Here is a 21,975-nt window from a genome sequence, read left to right as displayed (position 1 = left end):
GAGGACAAGAAGCCTTCAGTCGACTCCTTCAGACATTAAGCACCCCCCACAGCCCAAATGGAATGATAAAAAATATAAAATAAAAATAATAAATATTATTATAATATTCTTTTTTTAAGTCAACCAATAGTTCACTAACGGCAAATGTTGGCCAATCCTAGTCGACCATCCAAATCCTTAGTCGGGGACAGCCCTACTACACACACACACACACACACACACACACACACATTCTGTATTTGCAGTAGTAAAGTCAATCCAAATCATATTGAAAACGAAAATGTACTTAGTATATGGTTCTTTGTCTGAAGGATTGGTTGTTATTTGACCTCTGACCCAATTCCTCCCTGTCCCCTTGTATTCTAGGACAAAGCGAATAAGAGGCGCATGCTCATGTCCATCGACCGCAGGAAGAAGCTCCTGAAGACCCTGAGGTTGACCCGCTACGACGCCTTCGAGAATGTGTGTCAGCAGCTCGGCATCACTTATACCTTCCCCCCAGAATACTACAGGCGCACCACCCGCCGCTGGCTGGCTAAGAAGGCTCTCTGCATTAAGGTAGCCATTAGGAGGAGGGAGGTGTACATACTATGTCTGACACTCTTGCCTAAGTTGATGCCTAATGTTCTCTGAATGACGGGACAAATGAAGCCCTTCAGACAAAGAAATATATAGGCATTTTCCATTTAGAAAATGTAAACATCTAATTCTCAGGGCTGCAACGATTTAGATTTTAAGATTTAAAACTATGAGCTTTCACTCTGTTATCGAAACTAAACATTAGGATAGACGATTTCCAAGTCACGTTATGTTTAAAACAAGTATACATGTGTTCCAGCTTAAGTGACTTAACAGAAACGGAGTGCTACAGTGCATAACATTAGCTAATAGCTCAGTAAGCTAACGTTAAGTCACTTTTCAAGACACAAAAGATATACTGCTTGAAGATCCTCATGATTCTTTCAAGTCAGTGGTATGGGAGCATTTTGGTTTCCTCATGGCTTATGGAAAAGGCATGTTTGGAAAGGTTTCCAGGTATGTACTGTAAGTGCTTCTACCATACCCCCCCTAACACAGTCAAAAACGAAGTACTAACAAGAACACATTTCATCACAAACATGTTGCCGCTGTTAAATAATATAAAGGCCTTGAGGAATGCAGAATGAATTGCCCTCACAAGGACTTTCAGAGCTACTTGACCGTCATAGCACACTGCATTAATTAATCAATTTTCACCTTAAAGGGGAACTATCTTATAAATGACCTTTTCCAGTGTTTAGGGTTATTTTCTAGCTATGTGGACTTATAGTAATAGGATCTATGTCTCTAATTCTCGATTTGGCGCATTCTTCCAATTCTCCCCTCACAATAATGTCCCTCCCTCAAGTGAGTCATCTGAAAATTTGCCTATATGGGACGTCATATGGTGCATTTGCATAATAACACCCGCCCCCTCTAGCTGCCCGCTGAGCGAGAGAAGCAGAGAACTGTAAACGCTCTGCGTCTCGAGGAAGTCCACCACCGTGCTGCGCTACAGCTCATGCTCCCGAACCGAGAGAGAACTGTAAACGCTCTGCGTGTCTCCCTCTCCCTCTCGAGGAAGTACCACCGTGCTGCGCTACAGCTCATGCTCCCGAACCGAGAGAGAACTGTAAACGAGCTCCCGAACCGAGAGAGAGAGAACTGTAACACTTCTCTCTCTCTCTCTCTCTCTCTCTCTCTCTCTCTCTCTCTCTCTCTCTCTCTCTCTCTCTCTCTCTCTCTCTCTTCTCTTTCTCTTTCTCTTTCTCTCTCTCTCTCTCTCTCTCTCTCTCTCTCTCTCTCTCTCTCTCTCTCTCTCTCTCTCTCTCTCTCTCTCTCTCTCTCTCTCTCTCTCTCTCTCTCTCTCTCTCTCTCTCTCTCTCTCTCTCTCTCTCTCTCTTAGCAGCAGCAGCAAAACTAACACAACGTATAGACATAGGGTGTCTGTCTGTCTACACCCCCTCTCTCTCTCGACCTACTGTCACTCAAAGTGCTTATGGGCGGAGCCAGGCCATAACAGCCTGATTTCTTGTGGCTGAAAAATGATGGGTTTGAGTACTTGATTAGAAATATAAACCAATGCATTTTTTTTTTTAAACGTACAGATGTCTTCAATAGACTGACAGGAATTGTTTAAAGTTGCCCAAATAGTGCTAGGAATAGTAAAATAGTTCCCCTTTAAAATAAAAGGTAAAATTGGTGGATCAGTGGATTTGATTAATTGTTACACCCCTACAAGTCCCACGTGGGGCTACTGGTTTTAACATATGCACACTCTTGTCTGATGGATTATTATGGATATGCTGATGATGTCGTCATCATTGTGCCATGACTCATGTAGTGGTTATGTGGTCTTTCTCTCAGGTCTTCAAAGAGGTGCAGAAACAGAAGGCAGAGCAGAAGCTGAAGATGAAGCAAGCCAGAGCCAGTACACTAACAGCTGCCGAAACCCAGTAGAAATTACTCCAACAATAAAGTGTATCGGAGCATATTCATTGAGATATTTGTCCGGAACAATGTTCTTACTTTGTCTTTCGCTGTGGTACTGTGGGAAGGGGCGTTCAGTGATTGTTCCTGTATAATAGTGTCAACATGCAGTACATGTTTGAAAAATCTGTCCTCTCCTTTCAGGGTCCTCTCCTTTCAGGGTGAACAGTCAGGATGTAATGCTAATAAACGTAATAGGAACTTTTGAGGTGGTAATTGTTTTATTTGTACTAAAATACAAATATCTTTGGTGATTATTACTCTGTTGATCACAATATGGCATGACATTCCATGAATTACTAACTTCAGAGAAGACATGCTGTAACTACCCCCAGCTTATGCAGATGATGAAGAAAACTACTTAAAAAGAGAGTACACAGTTATAATAATAATAATAACTTTATTTGTATAGCACTTTTCATACAGAGGTTGCAGTTCAAAGTGCTTCACAACAGTAAAAAATACAGGCATAAGCGAGCATAAAAAGATAGACGGGTAGAATCACAGTGTTTCACATTAGGATCTAGCATCCCAATAGGCTCTCCGCTTACAGTTTTCAGTAACACAAATAGTAAAAATAGTTTAAAATTATTCAGTTTAAAAATAGTCATCAGTAAGAAGTAAAAAGTGCAATAACCGACACATGAATTTGATGGGCAGTGTATAAGAGTAGGCAGGGTAAGAATAGTGCAGGTAAATACAAGTTGTGTCAGGATATCCCTGATGTTTCCTCTTGCCACTAGGTGGTAGCAGATTTCTATCAGTGAAATGCCTGAGCAAAGAGATAGGTTTTAAGCTGTCTTTTAAAGATGTCTAGCGAGTTGGCTTCCCTGATGTTTTGGGGTAGTTTGTTCCATAGTTTTGGGGCATAGTTGATAAAGGCTGCATTACCGATCCTCTTTTGACTGCTTCTGGGAGCCTCTAGTAGTCCAGCAGCTGATGATCGCAGTGTTCTTGCTGGTGTGTAATTTCTTAGAGTGTTGGCGATGTAGCTAGGTCCCTGTCCATTTGGAGCTTTGTATGTAAGGAGAAGGACCTTAAAGTCAATTCTAAATGTTACAGGAAGCCAGTGTAAAGCAGCTAAAAATGTGCTCTCTCCTTTTGGTTCTAGTTAGCAGTCGGGCTGCAGAGTTTTGGATTAGCTGAAGCCTCTCTGTGGTTTTCTTAGGGAGACCTGTGAAAAGTGCATTACAGTAGTCTAACCGGCTAGATATGAATGCATGAATTAGCTTCTCAGCATCGTTCTGATTTTTGCTATATTTCTGAGATGGAAGAACGATGTTTTAGTCACTTTTCTAATATGAGAATTGAAGTTCAGTTCTGAATCTAGGATAACCCCAAGACTAGTGACCTCAGATTTGATCCAAGGGGTTAGTCCCCCCAGGTTCTTTATGAATGTTTCTCTTAGTTTTGGAGCCGATAATTAGAATTTCAGTTTTGTTCTCGTTTAGTTTCAGGAAGTTCTTGCTCATCCATTTATTTATTGCCAGTAAGCAGTCTGTAATGGAGCTAATCGCTGTATCATTTGGTTCAGCAGATATGTACAGTTGTGTATCATCCGCATAGCTATGGAAATCTACATTATGTTCTCTACAGCGGTAACATGTAAAGGGAGAAGAGTAAAGGACCTAAGCAACTCCATAGTTGTTGTCGTATATATCAGACATGTGATATAAGTTCCTTTACTTAAAGGGGCCGTTCAGTTTTTGTGACGTAAAGTGGTATGAAATACTTGCCAGTAGTTGTAATCGATGCATAGCCATTAGCTGACTTACCGAGACCCATGGTCGAAGTTCTGGCCGTGTTCAAAGCTAGCCGGGCAGCCTCAGACAGGCAGCATACGGGGTCCAGTAACGGTTTTAACTGTCCTCATGTACTTCCTATGCTTGATTGTTCTCTCAGACTGACTTGATATCTCGGAACTATTTTGATTCTTCAAGAAGCTAGTGTATTACTACACACTATCTAGCTAGTTCCAGATTGGAACTATTAATGATCCCTTTAAGTACAAGTAGAGAGACGCAGATACAATACAAAATTCTACTTTCATAAAAGTAAAACAGTATTTGATATTGAATGTACTTAAAGGTGGGATAGGCTATTTCTGAGTAATGAGCAAGTGTGAACTTCCATTATTATTATTTTTTTTAATTATCTTTTCCCTCCTTTTTTCTGTTTTTCTCCCATCTCAATGTTAGTCCTTATGCCAATTCCCAATCCCCTTCCTGTTTGTTGCGCTCTCTACCCCCTACCGTCAATCTGTGAGGGCGGAGACTATCTCATGCTTCCTCCGACACATGTGTACCCAGCCCACCGCTTATTTTCACCTGGCAGCACGGACTCACTGGGAGAGTAACGTGTGGAAGGTCACACTACCTCTCTTAGATCCTTCCCTTGCTGTGCAGGCGCCCCGACCGAACTGTAGGAGTCACTGTTTACAACGACCAGGACCCACCCTCTAACACTGCCAATTGTGTTAGTATGGACGGTCGGCCAACCCGGAAGCACCACAGCTGGATTCGATCCCACTGTCTCTGTGGTGGTGGGCAGGCGCTTAGTCCGCTGTGCCACCCGGCTGCCCTGTGAACTTCCATTTTCAGCAGAAATAGAACTCAGAATCACTTCTCTCAAGTCAGGCACCATACGCTATTCATGCAGAACAATGTTTTTTCAGAGCTGGATTGCACACAGTGTAATTCTTCAACGAGGAACATGATGGTAGTGTTTGTATTCTAATCCGATCCCTGGAACACCAATTGCAAAATAGTAGAAGGGGAGGAGAATTCCAACTGGAATTGTCGGCCAATGGCATGCTTATACCTATATAAGTTCTCTAAAATGGGAATACTCAGTACAAGTACCCAGTTGTGGGAGAAGTACACAGTTCCTGTATTTAAGTAAAAGTAGGAATACCCAGATAAAATAGTACTAATAGCCATGTTTTCTGTGCAAAATATTTAATATTTTAAAAGATATATATAATGGAGTAAAACATACAATATTTGAAATGTAGAGTAAAAGCACAAAGTTTCCTAAAATGAAAATACTCAAGTCATGTACAAGTAGCTCAAATTCTACTTAAGTACAGTATTTGAGTAGAAATACTTTCTTACTTTCCACCACTGCAATAACTCAAAAATGTGTAATTAAGTACAGTACTTGAGTAACAATACAGTAGGAACATGATCATCTGTGGCTTTGGGTTACAGGATGTTGTACGACTCAAAGAAAGTACTCAAATAGAGTTCCCTCTAACTGAACTAAACAGCTGATCATGATTGGAACATGTGTATGATAAGATAAGATATTCCTTTATTGATCCCCTTGGGGAAATTCAGGCATCATAGCAGCAGGGGGGGGGAGGTACAGGTAATAATAAATAATAATGCAGGACTTCTTTAGAGAGGTCTTTATTCGGCATGCAACGACACAACAACATGCAATGGGCGGCACACACACACACATGCAATTGTCTTTCTCAGGATCGCCAATGCGATTGAGCTCTGCTCTTAACCCATCCCGTCGTCCTTCCCCCCAAGGGCTGCCGGGAGCAGACAGCGCGTCTGCGATGTACAGCGCCCAGGGACCAATCCAAGTGCTCTTGCCCGTCTTCGTCAGGGACGCGATAGCATCAGCGATCTGTTGTGCATGTTTTTCCATTGGGTTTCTCTTATCGGGGGGGGGGGGGGGGGAACCCTTGCGAGCATGGGTAGAACATGCAAACTCCACACAGAAAGGCCTGGGAGATCCCCCACCTGGGTACCTGGCATCGCGGAAACCTGGTCCCCAAGCGGGAATCGAACTCTGGACCTTCTTGCTGTGAGGCGACAGTGTTACCCACTACACCACCGTGCCGCAGGTAGTAGAAGACATGATACAGGTCATAGAGTTATGATACAGTGGAGAAGTAGAAATGTAAATAGAATAAAAATAAGCAGTGTAAACAATATAACAATATAATTAACTCTGGACATGCGCATATGGGCAAGTAGGCAGTGTAAAAAGGTCAAGGTGCAAGATGAGAGTATGTATGCCCTGCCCTCAGTTATATTTGCCCTACAATAAGTATAGTTACAATATATATATAATCTAATAACTAATATCTAATCTAAAAATGCTAAATGATTGGATATTATTGTGGTGTAGCCGGCCAGCTGATCATCCTGCTGTCTGTTCAGAGGGGTAGCTACAATAGCTGTCATCGTTCACCTGTTCAACAATTTTATGATCCGATCATAAGTCATAAGTAGATGAGGTTGATTATCTGGGCTGTGTCTCAGTTTCAGTTGCTTGGGTTCTCTTTTTTTCTTTTTATACAAAGAGGCGTGTTCTTTGTCGTCTTCGGAAATGACAGTTAGTTCGGTTAGTTACCTTCACAACTTAAATGTGTCAACTTCCTGTGAGGGGTATCAGTCAGATCTGCAACATTTCTGGTGAGTGAGGTTCTCTTCTGTTCTGCTCTCACATGTTGTAGATAAACGAATGATTTTAGTTAGTTTAGTACTAATTTATTTGAATTGAGATTGACACTAGTGTACACGTCATGCCTGTAAAGCGAGTAGTAATATTATTTTGTACCTTTATAATAATTCACATCTTTATTGTGAATATTATATCACAATATTATTGTCATCAAATTTCATTCATCATTGCTTTTGATGTGGTAATTATACAAGGCTAAATGACGATCAAGGCTTCACCCTAATTTTGAGCATGGCTGATATCACTGATGCTAACATGAAATGAAAAGGCCTGTTCATGTACTTTGAGTTAACTGAGCAATATGAATTCAGCTTGGAGTCTGTTTTTGCCTGTTAAGTCATGATTTCTAAAACTATAACTACATACTTTGGTATAACAATAACACTGTAAAAGTACAGTTAAATGAACACCTATTGAAAATTGTGATCAAGCACACAAATAACTAATATGATCAGGATCCACGTTGACATTATTTCCTATTTAAGGTGTAACTGTAGTTTGTGTTTAAAGTTTGCATTCTGTGTTTGTTGGGGGGGGGGGCTAGTCTGGGTTTCTCAGATCAGGGGCAGAGTTGGTTGAAAGCAAGTGAAGAACACCGGGGCTTTAAATGTCCCACCCACACACAGTGGGAAGGAAACAAATGTTAAAATAGATGTATTACAGATGTATTTGATAAATTATCAAACTGTACGATGTATTCAGCCCAAAGCAATTTTTTTTATTTGATTGATACAGAAACAAGCAAGTCCAGTGAGCAGACATGTCCAATCCGGCGATCACCCATCAACCAGGCGCAGGCTCTTATGGGACAAATGTTCAAACGGGGGAATGGAGCACTGGCCTGTGCTCCTGCTGCAGTGACGGCTTGGTCTGTGAGTACAAGGCAGTGGGAAACAGATGATGTCACTGGTGGAGAGGAATCTCATGAGAGGAACATCATTGGTTCTCAAAGTGGGGTCCTAGAGGGGGTCCCCAGCAAAACCACTAATCATTTCTAGAATTTAGCACAATGAAAAAATGTATACAAATTACTATTCTCATAGGTTTCTCTCTGTTATCTCCACACCTAAAGACGGCCATGGGATTCTTAAAAGAACACGTCTACATTTTGGGAAGTTAGGTCATCGTCTTCTCCAGGGAGAGACAAGAAGATAGATACCAGTTTCCTCTCTGTGTGTTCAGGAGAAAGCTATCTGGCTGCACGTTAGCCTAGCTTAGCACAATGAATGGAAGCGTAGACATGGCCGGTTAGCCTAGGCATTGTCCAACTAACACCTCTCCCGAAGGCTAGCCGGCCATGTCTGCTTCCATTCATTGTGCTAAGCTAGGCTAACATGCAGCCAGATAGCTTTCTACTGAACACAGAGAGGAAACTGGTATCTATCTTCTTGTCTCTCTGGAGAAGAAGGTAAGCTAATTTCCCAAAAATGTTGGCGTGTTCCTTTAATTACAGTGTATTGTGCAACAAATATCTTCTCAGATGGGGGTCCCTGGGGCATAAGCTCATGGAATTGGGGTCCATGGATTATTACATACCATATCAATTTGGGGGTCCTTCACATGAAATGGTTCGAGAACCACTGTACTAGACAACGAAGCTTGAAATGTCTGTAAGCATGTATTAGAGTAGAAAAGTGTATGGGTTCTTTCAAGAACAAGTTTCAAGTTTCTTTATTAGTTGTCATACAAAAATACAGAATACTTTTTTATGAAATGCTTTTTTCTGTTCTGCTCCTGAGAGTGTGCTAGATCAAATAAAATAAAAAATAGATAGGTAAGTATAAAATAGAAGTCAAGAGACGTAACAAGTGTAAACAAAAGTGTTCAAACTAAAATGTTCAATATCTTCTTTATTATTGGTGGAAAATAACTTTTACTCAAGTACTGTAAATGAAAGTACTTCTACTCAAGTACTGTACTTAAATACAGCTGTGGTACTTGTACCCCGTCTGTAAGTACATTTTACATACAACAGTAATATTCTAAAATAACTATAAAGTATAAAACTGTAATCTATAGAGTAATCCAGAGGAAGACTCAAACTCAGTAACACAGTTACTTTCAGTTACTTTTGTGTAATTTTGCCTCCAGAATTCATAGAATATGCAATTAAACTGCTTCTCCCCAGTTACAGATACTTTGTTAGTGGTAAGAGCGGTGATTGATTGAATGAAAATTGTATTAACAGATTGCAGAATGGGTACAATACAGTATGGCTCAATACACACAATTGTTAAGGGGATGCAGACCAGAGAAAGATTTTTGTCTTGTTTACATCAGGGACCCCCATTTTCAATTCATAATGAATTGTAAGTAAGGGTGCAATTAGCACCGTGCAACCCATTCTTTGTGGATCTAGCCCTATAGTGTTAACATCCCCTACTGAAATAATGGTTGTAGATTATTTCAGGAGACAGTAGGGATGTTTTACATCAGTAACCTCACCACCAATATGTGGTTTTCCCTTCAAGCAGGTTTGAGTCATTCAAGTGTTTTTTTTCTTTAGCAAAAAAACAAACTCGAATCTGATTACTCTGATTACTTCCTTAGGTTAACTGAATTGGATTATATTTTACCAATTTTGTTATCCGATTACTGTATTCCAATTACATGAAATTAATCTGTTATTCCCAGAGTAAAGGAAAGTAATTTAATACAATTACTCAATTACATGTACTCCAAACCTCAGAGTTTTTTTTCTGTAATTAATACATTACCTCATTGTATCACCCCATTACTGCAATCCCATTACATGAAGTTAATCTGTTATTCCCAAAGTAAAGGAAAGTAATTAAATATAATTACTCAGTTACATGTACTCCAAACTTCACAGAGTACCTTTTTAAAAAGCCTGTACTTTTACTTCTAGTCAAAGTAATTTTGTCTATTTCTGTCATGCAGGTGTTCTGGGCCTCTTCTGTCCTATGATAATGGGCTGCTACTCCGCCAACAAGTACGGAGAGCATTGCTGCCTAGGTTTTGTTCCAGGAGGTATGGCAGCCATGAGGACCCACATGAGGTTGACCTATGGCATCCAGGTATGCATGGCCGCCTAGTTATAGTTGAAAGTGGGGGTGCAATTATTTTTTTTATTTATTTATTTAGATTTTTTTACATTTAATGAACACCTGTATGTGCAATTTCCTGCAATATAGAGCCTTCAATCTTGACCAAAATAAAGCTGCTCTTTTCACTATAAAACTCAGTTTATATTGCAGTATGATAGCTATAATAATAATAACTTCACTGCGAGGGCTCTTTTAGCTAACGCTAGCTAGGCACGTATGATAGCCAATTACTATTATAATAATAATAATAATAATAATAACTTTCCCATCCTCCCAAAGCCCCTCCAGCCCCGTTCACATCCGCAGCACCAACAACAACAACAACAACTAATTGACGCTATCAATAGCCCCAGTGAGCGCGGCGGCTGAATGAATGAAAACTTTATTTAACAGATTGCAGAATGGGTACAATACAGTACGGCTCAATACACACAATTGTTAAGGGGATGCAGACCAGAGAAAGACGTTTGTCTTGTTTACATCAGGGTCCCCTTTCGTGACTGTGCTGCACCGAGTGAATCTACAGTCACTTGCTCCTCAATGGGAAACCAACCTAGATTTACCATGAAGGACTGGTTCTGGCCGAACCGTTCGTTATACAAGTATCACAGAGACATTACAAAGGTGCTCACAGTTGCACGAGGGGTTCGCACAGAGATACGGGATGGTTTGAAAGCTCGGCGTTGCTAATAAATATTTTTAATATGTCTTTATAAACTGCTCAAAGCGGCATTATTTCCGCCGTTGGGTGATCACAGCGCCTGCGCACCATCCTGTATCTCTGGATTCACTCGGTGCAGCGCCGAGGCTCACCATACGAGAAATATTCAGTTTCAATCTGTTTGCGCATTTAGTATACAGTCACAGTGTTCGACTTACGTGATGATTTGCTCCATTTTGATGTAAACGCCGAAGAATAATCCTCACAATGTTATCCAATATCCAGCCTGAATTTTTCAAGGGCTTTCGAAAAAGCCGCCTCCCCCAACATGTCGTATACGTCATGCCGACGAACCGTGGCCCGTGGGCACTGGATCAAACCATTAAAGTGGGGGGTCACACAATCTTTGGAAACTTAAAAACGTGCTATTAAGTGTCATTGCGTATTATTAATTTGATTGAAATTACGTAGTTATGGTTAGATAATATTTATATATTGGGGGGGGATATATCATATGATCAAAAAGTGAGGGAGCAAAGAGACAAGTTTGCTCCCCCAAGTTCAATACTGGTAGAGCACCCGCTTCGCCTGCTCTTATACGTAGGCGTCTATGCAGGTATGTCATACTCTCATAAGATAATGTAGAAAATGCCTCAGACTCGCCAGAGTGTGTTGATGCTATTATTATCTGGATCGATTCTATGAATCAGTGCCACTTCCAAATGTCTCCCATATAGAGGAAGACTCAATATCCAACCGTAACCTGACTGTGAAATACAGGAAGATATTTCATTGTGAATATGTTTAGAAATATTCGTTTTTCTTTTTTTGCAGAGGAACTTGAAATGTCAACATGTTGTGAGCTTGAGTTATTCATCCTTGCTGCAATCGGGTTTCACAGGGGACGGTGTGCAACGACGCATTGATGTCCTGCTGCTGTGGCTTCTTGGAGACGTGCAGGATGACGAGAGAAATTCGCATCAGGAATGGAGAGGTTTCATAAAGTAGAAAACTGCTAATTTTCTACTTAATGCGTTGGCTTATTGTCAATGAACAAATTGGTTTATTCCAATTTTCAAGTGAAACTATAATTCAATGCAGTGAGAGAAATGCTATTCTCATGCACACTTAACTTATGTCCCGTGTTTCTGTACTAATCGGCATTAGTGTAAATAAATATTCATCAAGCATAGAACTAAACAGAAAGAAATCAAATATAAAATATATAAAAATAAATTAAGATACTATAAGAAAACGTAAGAAGGATTATTATAATAACTTACTAGAAATTTATTAAAATGATATTAAAGGAACATGGAAAATTATAAACACAATAATTGGAAAATCAAATAACAAACCAGGCTATATTGATAATTTTTCTGTAAATGGAACGGAAATAACCAACATGCATGAGGTAGTGGAGGAGTTTAATATTTTTTTTGTAAATGTTGGCCCAGATCTTGCAAGGAAGATCAAGCCTCCACAAGGGGGAGCTATTGCAGAACAATACATTGATAGAAATCCATCCACAATCTTTTTGTATGACGTATCTAATATGGAAATAATTGATATTGTAAACAATCTCAAGAATAAAACATCTACAGATGTGAATGGGTTAGACATGTCTCTTATTAAAAAACGAATCAAAGAAATGTTTAGATCCAATTACTTTCATATGTAATCTATCTTTTAGGATGGGGACCTTTCCAACTGAAATGAAAACAGCCAAAGTAATTCCAATACATAAAGCAGGAGAAAAAAATGTTTTTACAAATTATAGGCCTGTTTCTTTACTTCCTCAATTTTCTAAAATTCTGGAAAAACTTTTTGTTGCACGTCTGGACAGTTTTATTGATAAGAATGGGATATTGATTGATAGCCAGTATGGATTCAGAACTAACAGATCCACACCAATGGCTCTCATGCAGGTAGCAGAAGAGTTAACAAATTCAATCGATAATAAACAGTATGCAGTTGGAGTTTTTATTGATCTGAAAAAAGCTTTCGATACCATTGACCATGATATTTTACTCAGAAAACTTGAAAAGTATGGAATTAGAGGGATAGGGCTCAGTTGGATAAAAAGTTACATAGAAAATAGGAAACAATGTGTGCAGATGGGGGAGACCAGATCATCCTGCAAAGTGATAACATGTGGGGTACCGCAAGGATCCATTTTAGGACAGAAATTATTTATATTGTATATTAATGATATCATTGATGTTTCTGATAAATTTAAATTTGTCATTTTTGCAGATGATACCAAAAAATGTTGTTCAGGTGCAGACCTACAACAGTTGCTAACAAATATTACAGGTGAACTGGGGAAGCTGAAATGTTGGCTTGATACTAACAAACTCCTTAAATATAAGTAAGTCTAAATTTATTTTGTTTGGTAATAAAAATATACATCCGGATACTCAAGTAGAGATATGCATAGATAATGTTCATCTTGAAAGAGTAAATGAATATACTTTTTTGGGGGTCGTGATAGACCAAAACCTCAGCTGGAAAACTCATATTAACTATGTAAAGAAAAAAACTGCACGTAGCTTAGGTATCTTAAGAAAAACCAGACACATATTAAATTTGAGATCATTATACACAATTTATTGTACTCCTTTATTACCATATCTAACTTACTGTATAGAAATTTGGGGAAACACATACAAAACTAATCTGAATCCTATTATCATCTTACAGAAAAAGGCAATAAGGGTTGTGAACAATGTTAGTTATCTCCATCCTACAAACACACTGTTTTTTGAACTAAGGGCATTAAAGTTCCTCGACTTAGTTGACCTTAAAACAGCAGAGATAGTTTTTAAAGCTAGAAGTTATCAACTGCCATGTAACTTACACATTTTGTTTAAAGAACGAGAGGTGACGTATAATTTAAGAAGAACACTCAATTTGAAACAGCCTAGAGCTCGAACCACACTTAAAAGTATGTCTGTGTCAGTTAAAGGAGTGAAACTCTGGAACAATATACCGGATGAAATAAAAAACAGCAGGAGTATTTTTAAGTTTAAAAAGATGTTTAAAAACAGGGTTCTGGAATCTTATAGTAAAATTTAACCTACAATCTTTTTTTCTTTTCTTTTTTTTCTACCATGAAACTCTGGTATTGCAGATGAATTTTAGATTTGTCCTATGTTGGCTTATGTTCTTTTCAGGAACGTTTTTTTTTGTTGATTGTTGATTTTTTGTTTGTTTGTTAGTTTGTTTTAGCTTGCAAACTTTAACTTTTTTTGTTCTTTTCTGGATATTTTTTTGTTGATTTTTGATTGTTGATTTTTATTAATTTTTTTGTTATATTTTGAAAACTAACTTTTTTGAATTTGTTTTTTGAATTAGGGGTAGGTTGCTCTATAAGCCTTCAGCTTCAAACATATCCTTTTCGTTTGTTTATTTGTGAAAATGTTCGAAAAAATATTTTTTTTGTTTATTTATTTGTAAACATTCGAAATAAAATAATAATAATGAAATTGTGAAACATTTTGTTTATTTATTTCATTTTCAACAACACTATTACAAAATCATCTTTGTATTTTCACCAAAGAGTTATCTGTTTCAAAGTGACAACAATTACATTTTGTCATTTAGCTGACGCTTTCATCCAAAGCGACTTACAAATGTGTACAAGTCAGCAGGAGCATCAGCTGAGTAACAAATGTTCATCAAAGTGTTCAAACTTGAGTGCTACAGTGTCGAGTGTATGTTAGTATAGGAAGAGTGCATGACTGAGGACAGTACAAATTTCAAATATTGATTGAACAAGTGTGTCTTTAGTCGATGGCGAAAGATTGGTTGGGTTTCGGCTGTGGTGGGAAGTTCGTTCTACCATTGTGGAGCAAGGACCGAGAATAAGCGACTTCTCTTTTTTGATGACCCTCCGGGAGCTCGGACAGCAGTGGGTCTGAGGCGGCCAGAAGACATAGAGCGGAGGGGTCTTGAAGGACACACGTTTATTTCCTGTTGCAATGCTTGCTAATGCAATTGGCAGGAAATACATTTGGGTCCAAACTGTTCCCTATCAACATAATTCCAGTGAGACCGTGTAATAATGGCAAATGTTGAAGAGACAGTGGTTGAAGATACACTACTACACCACTAAGATACCCATGTACATGTCGAAATACTCCCCAAAGGTCAGTGAATTCCACGACCACAACACCAGAGGGAGTTCCACAAATCATGTTCAACCCAGATTCGGCTCAAACAAGGGACTAAACCCGTTTAGCAAATTATGCCACAACAATGTGGAACGCCCTACCCACAGCCGTAAAATAATGTGAATCCCTACCCTCCTTCAAAACCGCTCTCAAAGAGCACCTACGGGAGGCTGCAATTCGAAACTGGCCCCGGTGTGGCCAACCTAACCCAACCTGGCCAGTGGCCAACCCCCCCCCCCAACCCCCTCCAATGTACAGTTTCTGTTCCTAATTTATGCAAATGACATGTCGTCAGCTTGTGACTGCAACTTGTTCCTGTTTGCGGACGACTCAGCCCTGCTGTTCTCTGACAAGAACAAGTTACAGGTTGAAAAAACACTCAGCTCGGAACTAGGCAAAATCTGCATATGGCTCGCCGACAACAAACTATCATTACACATGGGCAAAACAGAGTCCATTCTCTTCGGTTCAAATAACAAACTCAGCAAAACAGACAGCTTCTCAGTTACAGTGGGTGACAATATTGTCACAAGGAAAGAAGATATTACCTACCTGGGTTCCATCCTAGAGGCAAATCTTTCCTGTGACAAAATGGCATCCAATGTAATAAAAAAAGTCAATCAACGAACTCGATTCTTGTACCGGATCTCCTCACTGGTAAACAAGAATACCCTGAAGACTCTAGCAGGAGCACTCATTCAAGGGTACTACGACTATGCTTGCACCTCATGGTACCAAAGCACCTCAAAGGCGCTAAAAACCAAATTACAAACATCTCAAAACAAACTGGTCAGACTACTGCTTGACCTTACTCCTAGAACCCACCTCACCCCTGCCCACTTTGACAACCTAGGATGGCTTAGAGTAGACGACAGAGTACAGCAACTTGCAATGGGCCTGGTCTACAAGATACACTACACGACCAAGGTACCCATGTACATGACAAAATACTTCCCAAAGGTCAGTGAATACCACGATCACAACACCAGAGGGAGCTCCACAAATCATGTTAAACCCAGATTCGGCTCAAACAAGGGACTAAACACGTTTCGCAATTATGCCACATCAATGTGGAACGCCCTACCCAAAGCTGTAAAGGAATGTGAATCACTACCCACTTTCAAAAACACTCTCAAAAAACACCTAAGGGAGACTGCAACTCGAAACTGGCCCCTGTAAATGTCCGAACACAACCCCCTCCAATGTACAGTAAATTACCAAGTATGGTCTTGTCAATAATCCAATGTACAGTGTTGTTTGTACAGTTGTACAGTGTCCCCCACCCACCCTCCTACCAAATCCCCCCCCCCCCCCCACCCAACCACCTCCAATGTACAGTCCCCCCCCACCCCCACCTACCCAATCCAATGTACAGTTTCTACGCCTAATGTATATACTCTTTTCTTTCTGGACTCTTTTTGTATCACAAACAGTACTGTAATTGCAAATCTGGTATGTCATAAATGTATAGATGTAGCAGTACTGTCTATCTGTATGTCATATATGTTACGATGAATTGAAAATGGGGGACCCTGATGTAAACAAGACGAAAGTCTTTCTCTGGTCTGCATCCCCTTAACAATTGTATGTATTGAGCGGTACTGTACCCATTCTGCAATCTGTTAATAAAGTTTTCATTCATTCATTCATTCAACGATGTAAACCTCCCCTCCCTTTCCTCCGTACAACGCACGTGCTGACGCACAGAAACCTGATTGGTTGTTTCCTTCGTGGCCTGGCAACCGGGGCAATAGGGGGTATCTGCAGAGCCGCAGAGCCAGGCTGGACGGGTTGGAGGCGGTCTGGACAAGTATAAGTGGTCTGGACAAGTAGTTGCCGATGGGGGAGGGGGGGGGGCGGGAGGGCGGGGTTCGTCTCGTTTACATAGGTTTGATTGATTGATTGATTGATTGATTGAAAACTTTATTAACAGATTGCAGAATGGGTACAAAACAGTACAGCTCAATACACACAATTGTTAAGGGGATGCAGACCAGAGAAAGACTTTCGTCTTGTTTACATCAGGGTCCCCCATTTTCAATTCATCAGGACATATATGACATACATGACATACAGATAGTCAGTACTGCTACATCTATACATTTATGACATACCAGATTTGCAAATACAGTACTGTTTGTGATACAGAAGGAGTCAAGAAAAGGGAGTATATACATTTGACATAGAAACTGTACATTGGAGGAGGTTGGGTGGGGGGGGGGTTGGGTACATTGGGATATTGACAACCATACTGGGTAATTTACATTGAAGGTGGTTGGGGGGGGGGGGGGGCACACTGTATAAACAAGCAAAACTGTACATTGAGGGGGGGGGGGGGGAGACACTGTACAAACAAACAAAATTGTACATTGGACTATTGACAAAACCATACTATGTAAATGACTGTACATTGGAGGGGGTTGGGTTAGGATATTTACAGGGGCCAGTGTTGAATTGCAGTCTCCCGTAGGTGTCCCTTGAGAGAGGTTTTGAAAGTGGGTAGTGATCCACATTCCTTTACAGCTTTGGGTAGGGCGTTCCACAAGGTACATTATACATAGACAGTAATGTTACATCTAGACATGTAATAATAGAGTAAACTTGTACCCATACAGTGTTACATCTAGACATACCAGATCTAGTAATAATAGAGTAAACTTAACTTTCGTCTCAGTAACAATGTTCATAAAGTGTTGAGTGCTACAGTGTAGGTTAGTTTATTAGGACAAGTGCATGACAGTAAGGTTAGTTAGATTTTTTTTATTTAGATAATGGTTGAAGTAGTAATAATAGAGTAAACTTAACTTTCGTCTCAGTAACAATGTTCATAAAGTGTACATCTAGACATGTGTACATAGACAGTAATGTTACATCTAGACATACCAGATCTAGTAATAATAGAGTAAACTTAACTTTAGTCTCAGTAACAATGTTCATAAAGTGTACATCTAGACATTTATGACATACCAGATCTAGTAATAATAGAGTAAAGTGTTGAGTGCTACAGTGTAGGTTAGTTTATTAGGACAAGTGCATGACAGTAAGGTTAGTTAGGGTTAGATTTTTTTTATTTAGATAAATGGTTGAAGTAGTGAGTCTTTAGTCGACGGCGAAAGATTAGACGGGATTCGGCTGTCCTAACTGGGGTGGGTAGTTCATTCCACCATTCCAAGTTAAGTTTACTCTATTATTACAAGATCTGGTATGTCTAGATGTAACATTACTGTCTATGTACACATGTCTAGATGTACACTTTATGAACATTGTTACTGAGACGAAAGTTAAGTTGACTCTATTATTACTACTTCAACCATTATCTATATAAAAAAAAATCTAACCCTAACTAACCTTACTGTCATGCACTTGTCCTAATAAACTAACCTACACTGTAGCACTCAACACTTTATGAACATTGTTACTGAGACGAAAGTTAAGTTTACTCTATTATTACTAGATCTGGTATGTCTAGATGTAACACTGTATGGGTACAAGTTTACTCTATTATTACATGTCTAGATGTAACATTACTGTCTATGTATAATGTACCTATGTAAACGAGACGAACCCCGCCCTCCCGCCCCCCCCCCCCCCCCCCCCCCCCATCCGCAACTACTTGTCCAGACCACTTATACTTGTCCAGACCGCCTCCAACCCGTCCAGCCTGGCTCTGCGGCTCTGCAGATACCCCCTACTCCAAAGAACACTGAGGAGAAGAGGTTGCCACTCCTACCAAACAAAGAGGGGAGGGCTGAGATTTTCTGGTTACTCCTTTACCTGGTGAGAGAGTGGGAAGTACTAAATACCTGTATGTCATGTATGTCCCTATGCCATAAATGTCATGTATGTTGTGTATGTCATAAATGTCACTATGAATTGAAAATGGGGGACCCTGATGTAAACTAGACGAAAGTCTTTCTCTGGTCTGCATCCCCTTAACAATTGTGTGTATTGAGCCGTACTGTATTGTACCCATTCTGCAATCTGTTAAATAAAGTTTTCATTCATTCATTCATTCATTCAGATGGCGCCCTACGCGAGGTGTCTGCGTCTCTGTGTTTCTGTGTCTCTCTCCGTGGCGTGAATACCAAACCAAGCCGCATTTCTCGGAGACGCTCTCTGATTGGCCGACGCCTGTTTCTACACTGGTTAAGCTTAGGCACTCTTCGAAGTTGGTTAAGGTTAGAGTTAGTCTTAGAGCGTGACGGCAAGTTCTTTCGATGGTTAAGCTTAGGCACTCTTTCGAAGTTGGTTAAGGTTAGAGTTTGTCTTAGAGCATGGCGATAGAACGCCAGGTAGTTTGCAGGCTGTTTGACGTGGGAATGGGCAAAGACACAGCTCGTCACGCTATTGGGCGCACATGTCACATGACCAGAAAACGTCTGCCAGAAATGCGGCTACCTTTGGTATAGACGCACACCTACCACCGCGGAGCTTGTTGGGACACCAAGAGCCCCATGATTGAACACGCACACACACACACACACACACAGTGACACGCACACACACACACACACACACACACACACAGTGGTGCAGTCGTAATATGGGCCAAGGCCAAACGCCACGTGCACGCGCGCTCCCGCTCCCGCGCGCATACATGTATCTCTCCTCTTTCATGAGTCGGAGCTGGGGACGAGACGGGCGGTCTTTTGTCACATAACACACGCCCAACACTCCACACACACGCACGCGCACACACACACGCGCAGAAAACTGATCGGAAAAGCGGCAAATTAAACACAATCTAATGTCATTTTCTTCAGTGCATCACAATGCCAAAGAGCTGCCGTGTTACATTTTGTACGAATAACTAAATGTAGCAACCTGAAAATATGCCTATTATTATATAAATGTTTCATTAGGTGTGTAGCATTCCAAACTGCACACTGTCTTCACTAATCTCGTTGCACAAAGCAATGAAAGTAATTTTGATACCCCCCCACAGGACCGTACCATGAGACAGACACCCCTACAGAACTGTACCATCAGACAGACACCCCTACAGAACTGTACCATCAGACAGACACCCCTACAGGACCGTACCATCAGACAGACACCCCTACAGGACTGTACCATCAGACAAATACCCCTACAGGACCGTACCATCAGACAGACACCCCTACAGGACCGTACCATCAGACAGACACCCCTACATGACCGTACCATCAGACAGACACCCCTACAGGACCGTACCATCAGACAGACACCCCTACAGGACCGTACCATCAGACAGACACCCCTACAGGACCGTACCATGAGACAGACACCCCTACAGGACCGTACCATCAGACAGACACCCCTACAGGACCATACCATCAGACAGACCCCCCTACAGGACCGTACCATCAGACAGACACCCCTACAGGACCGTACCATCAGACAGACACCCCTACAGAACTGTACCATCAGACAGACACCCCTACAGAACTGTACCATCAGACAGACACCCCTACAGGACCGTACCATCAGACAGACACCCCTACAGGACCGTACCATCAGACAGACACCCCTACAGGACCGTACCATCAGACAGACACCCCTACAGAACTGTACCATCAGACAGACACCCCTACAGAACTGTACCATCAGACAGACACCCCTACAGGACCGTACCATCAGACAGACACCCCTACAGGACCGTACCATCAGACAGACACCCCTACAGGACCGTACCATCAGACATACACCCCTACAGAACTGTACCATCAGACAGACACCCCTACAGGACCGTACCATCAGACAGACACCCCTACAGGACCGTACCATCAGACAGACACCCCTACAGGACCGTACCATCAGACAGACACCCCTACAGGACCGTACCATGAGACAGACACCCCTACAGGACCGTACCATCAGACAGACACCCCTACAGGACCGTACCATCATACAGACACCCCTACAGGACCGTACCATCAGACAGACCCCCCTACAGGACCGTACCATCAGAGACACCCCTGCAGGACCGTACCATCAGACAGACACCCCTACAGGACTCTACCATCAGACAGACACCCCTACAGGACCGTACCATCAGACAGACACCCCTACAGGACCGTACCATCAGACATACACCCCTACAGAACTGTACCATCAGACAGACACCCCTACAGAACTGTACCATCAGACAGACACCCCTACAGGACCGTACCATCAGACAGACACCCCTACAGGACCGTACCATCAGACACCCCTACAGGACCGTACCATCAGACAGACACCCCTACAGGACCGTACCATGAGACAGACACCCCTACAGGACCGTACCATCAGACAGACACCCCTACAGGACCGTACCATCATACAGACACCCCTACAGGACCGTACCATCAGACAGACCCCCCTACAGGACCGTACCATCAGAGACACCCCTGCAGGACCGTACCATCAGACAGACACCCCTACAGGACTGTACCATCAGACAGACACCCCTACAGGACCGTACCATCAGACAGACACCCCTACAGGACCATACCATCAGACAGACACCCCTAAAGGACCATACCATCAGACAGACCCCCATACAGGACCGTACCATCCGACAGACACCCCTACAGGACCGTACCATCAGACAGACACCGCTACAGGACTGTACCATCAGACAGACACCCCTACAGGACCGTACCATCTCAACCTAGCAGACGTGACTCATAAAAGTTCACCAGAACGCAGCTGAATGGATCCGGACCCATCACACTCAGCATCAATGACTCCACCATCACCCCGACCCCCCTAGTCCGCAACCTCGGTGTCATCCTCGACTCCACCCTCTCATTTGACCCCCATGTCCGCTCCATTGTAAAAACATCACTTTCACCTCGGCACCAACACCACCCTCACCAGATCCAGACCCATCACACTCATCATCAATGACTCCACCATAACCCCCCCAGCCGCCCGCCTCCTCACTAACACCCGGTCTCGTGAACACATCACTCCTGTCCTCCACTCCCTCCACTGGCTCCCGATCAAGGAACGCATAAACTTCAAAACACTACTCCTCACCTTCAAAGCCCTCCATAGCCTGGCCCCCCCTACCTGACTGACCTCCTTCTCCCCTGCCGCCCCACCCGTTCCCTCC

At 41.7% G+C, this 21,975-nt stretch overlaps 2 protein-coding genes across 2 annotated transcripts in view; both read left to right on the top strand.

The window, feature by feature from the left end:
- mrps15 (mitochondrial ribosomal protein S15) overlaps positions 1-2,713 on the top strand; it is a 28,947-nt gene extending 26,234 nt beyond the window's left edge. Inside the window, exons 7-8 of the mRNA XM_084336001.1 lie at positions 367-558; positions 2,386-2,713. Of these exons, the coding sequence (XP_084192127.1) occupies positions 367-558; positions 2,386-2,478 (285 nt within the window). The 3' untranslated portion in view covers positions 2,479-2,713. The remainder of the gene's footprint in view (positions 1-366; positions 559-2,385) is intronic.
- Positions 2,714-7,750: 5,037 nt separating this feature from the next.
- Positions 7,751-11,901, top strand: LOC311246337 (cornifelin-like; the record flags this gene model as incomplete). Its single annotated transcript, XM_084336487.1, has 3 exons — positions 7,751-7,862; positions 9,892-10,028; positions 11,621-11,901. The coding sequence occupies 3 exons, from the start codon at positions 7,751-7,753 to the stop codon at positions 11,720-11,722; spliced, it is 351 nt and encodes a 116-aa protein (XP_084192613.1). The 3' UTR covers positions 11,723-11,901.
- Positions 11,902-21,975: the final 10,074 nt, after the last annotated feature.

Source organism: Notolepis coatsorum, assembly GCF_963971535.1.
Source record: "Notolepis coatsorum genome assembly, chromosome: 19".
In the NCBI taxonomy this organism is placed as follows: Eukaryota; Metazoa; Chordata; class Actinopteri; order Aulopiformes; family Paralepididae; genus Notolepis; species Notolepis coatsorum.
This window is presented reverse-complemented; position numbering and strand designations above follow the sequence as displayed.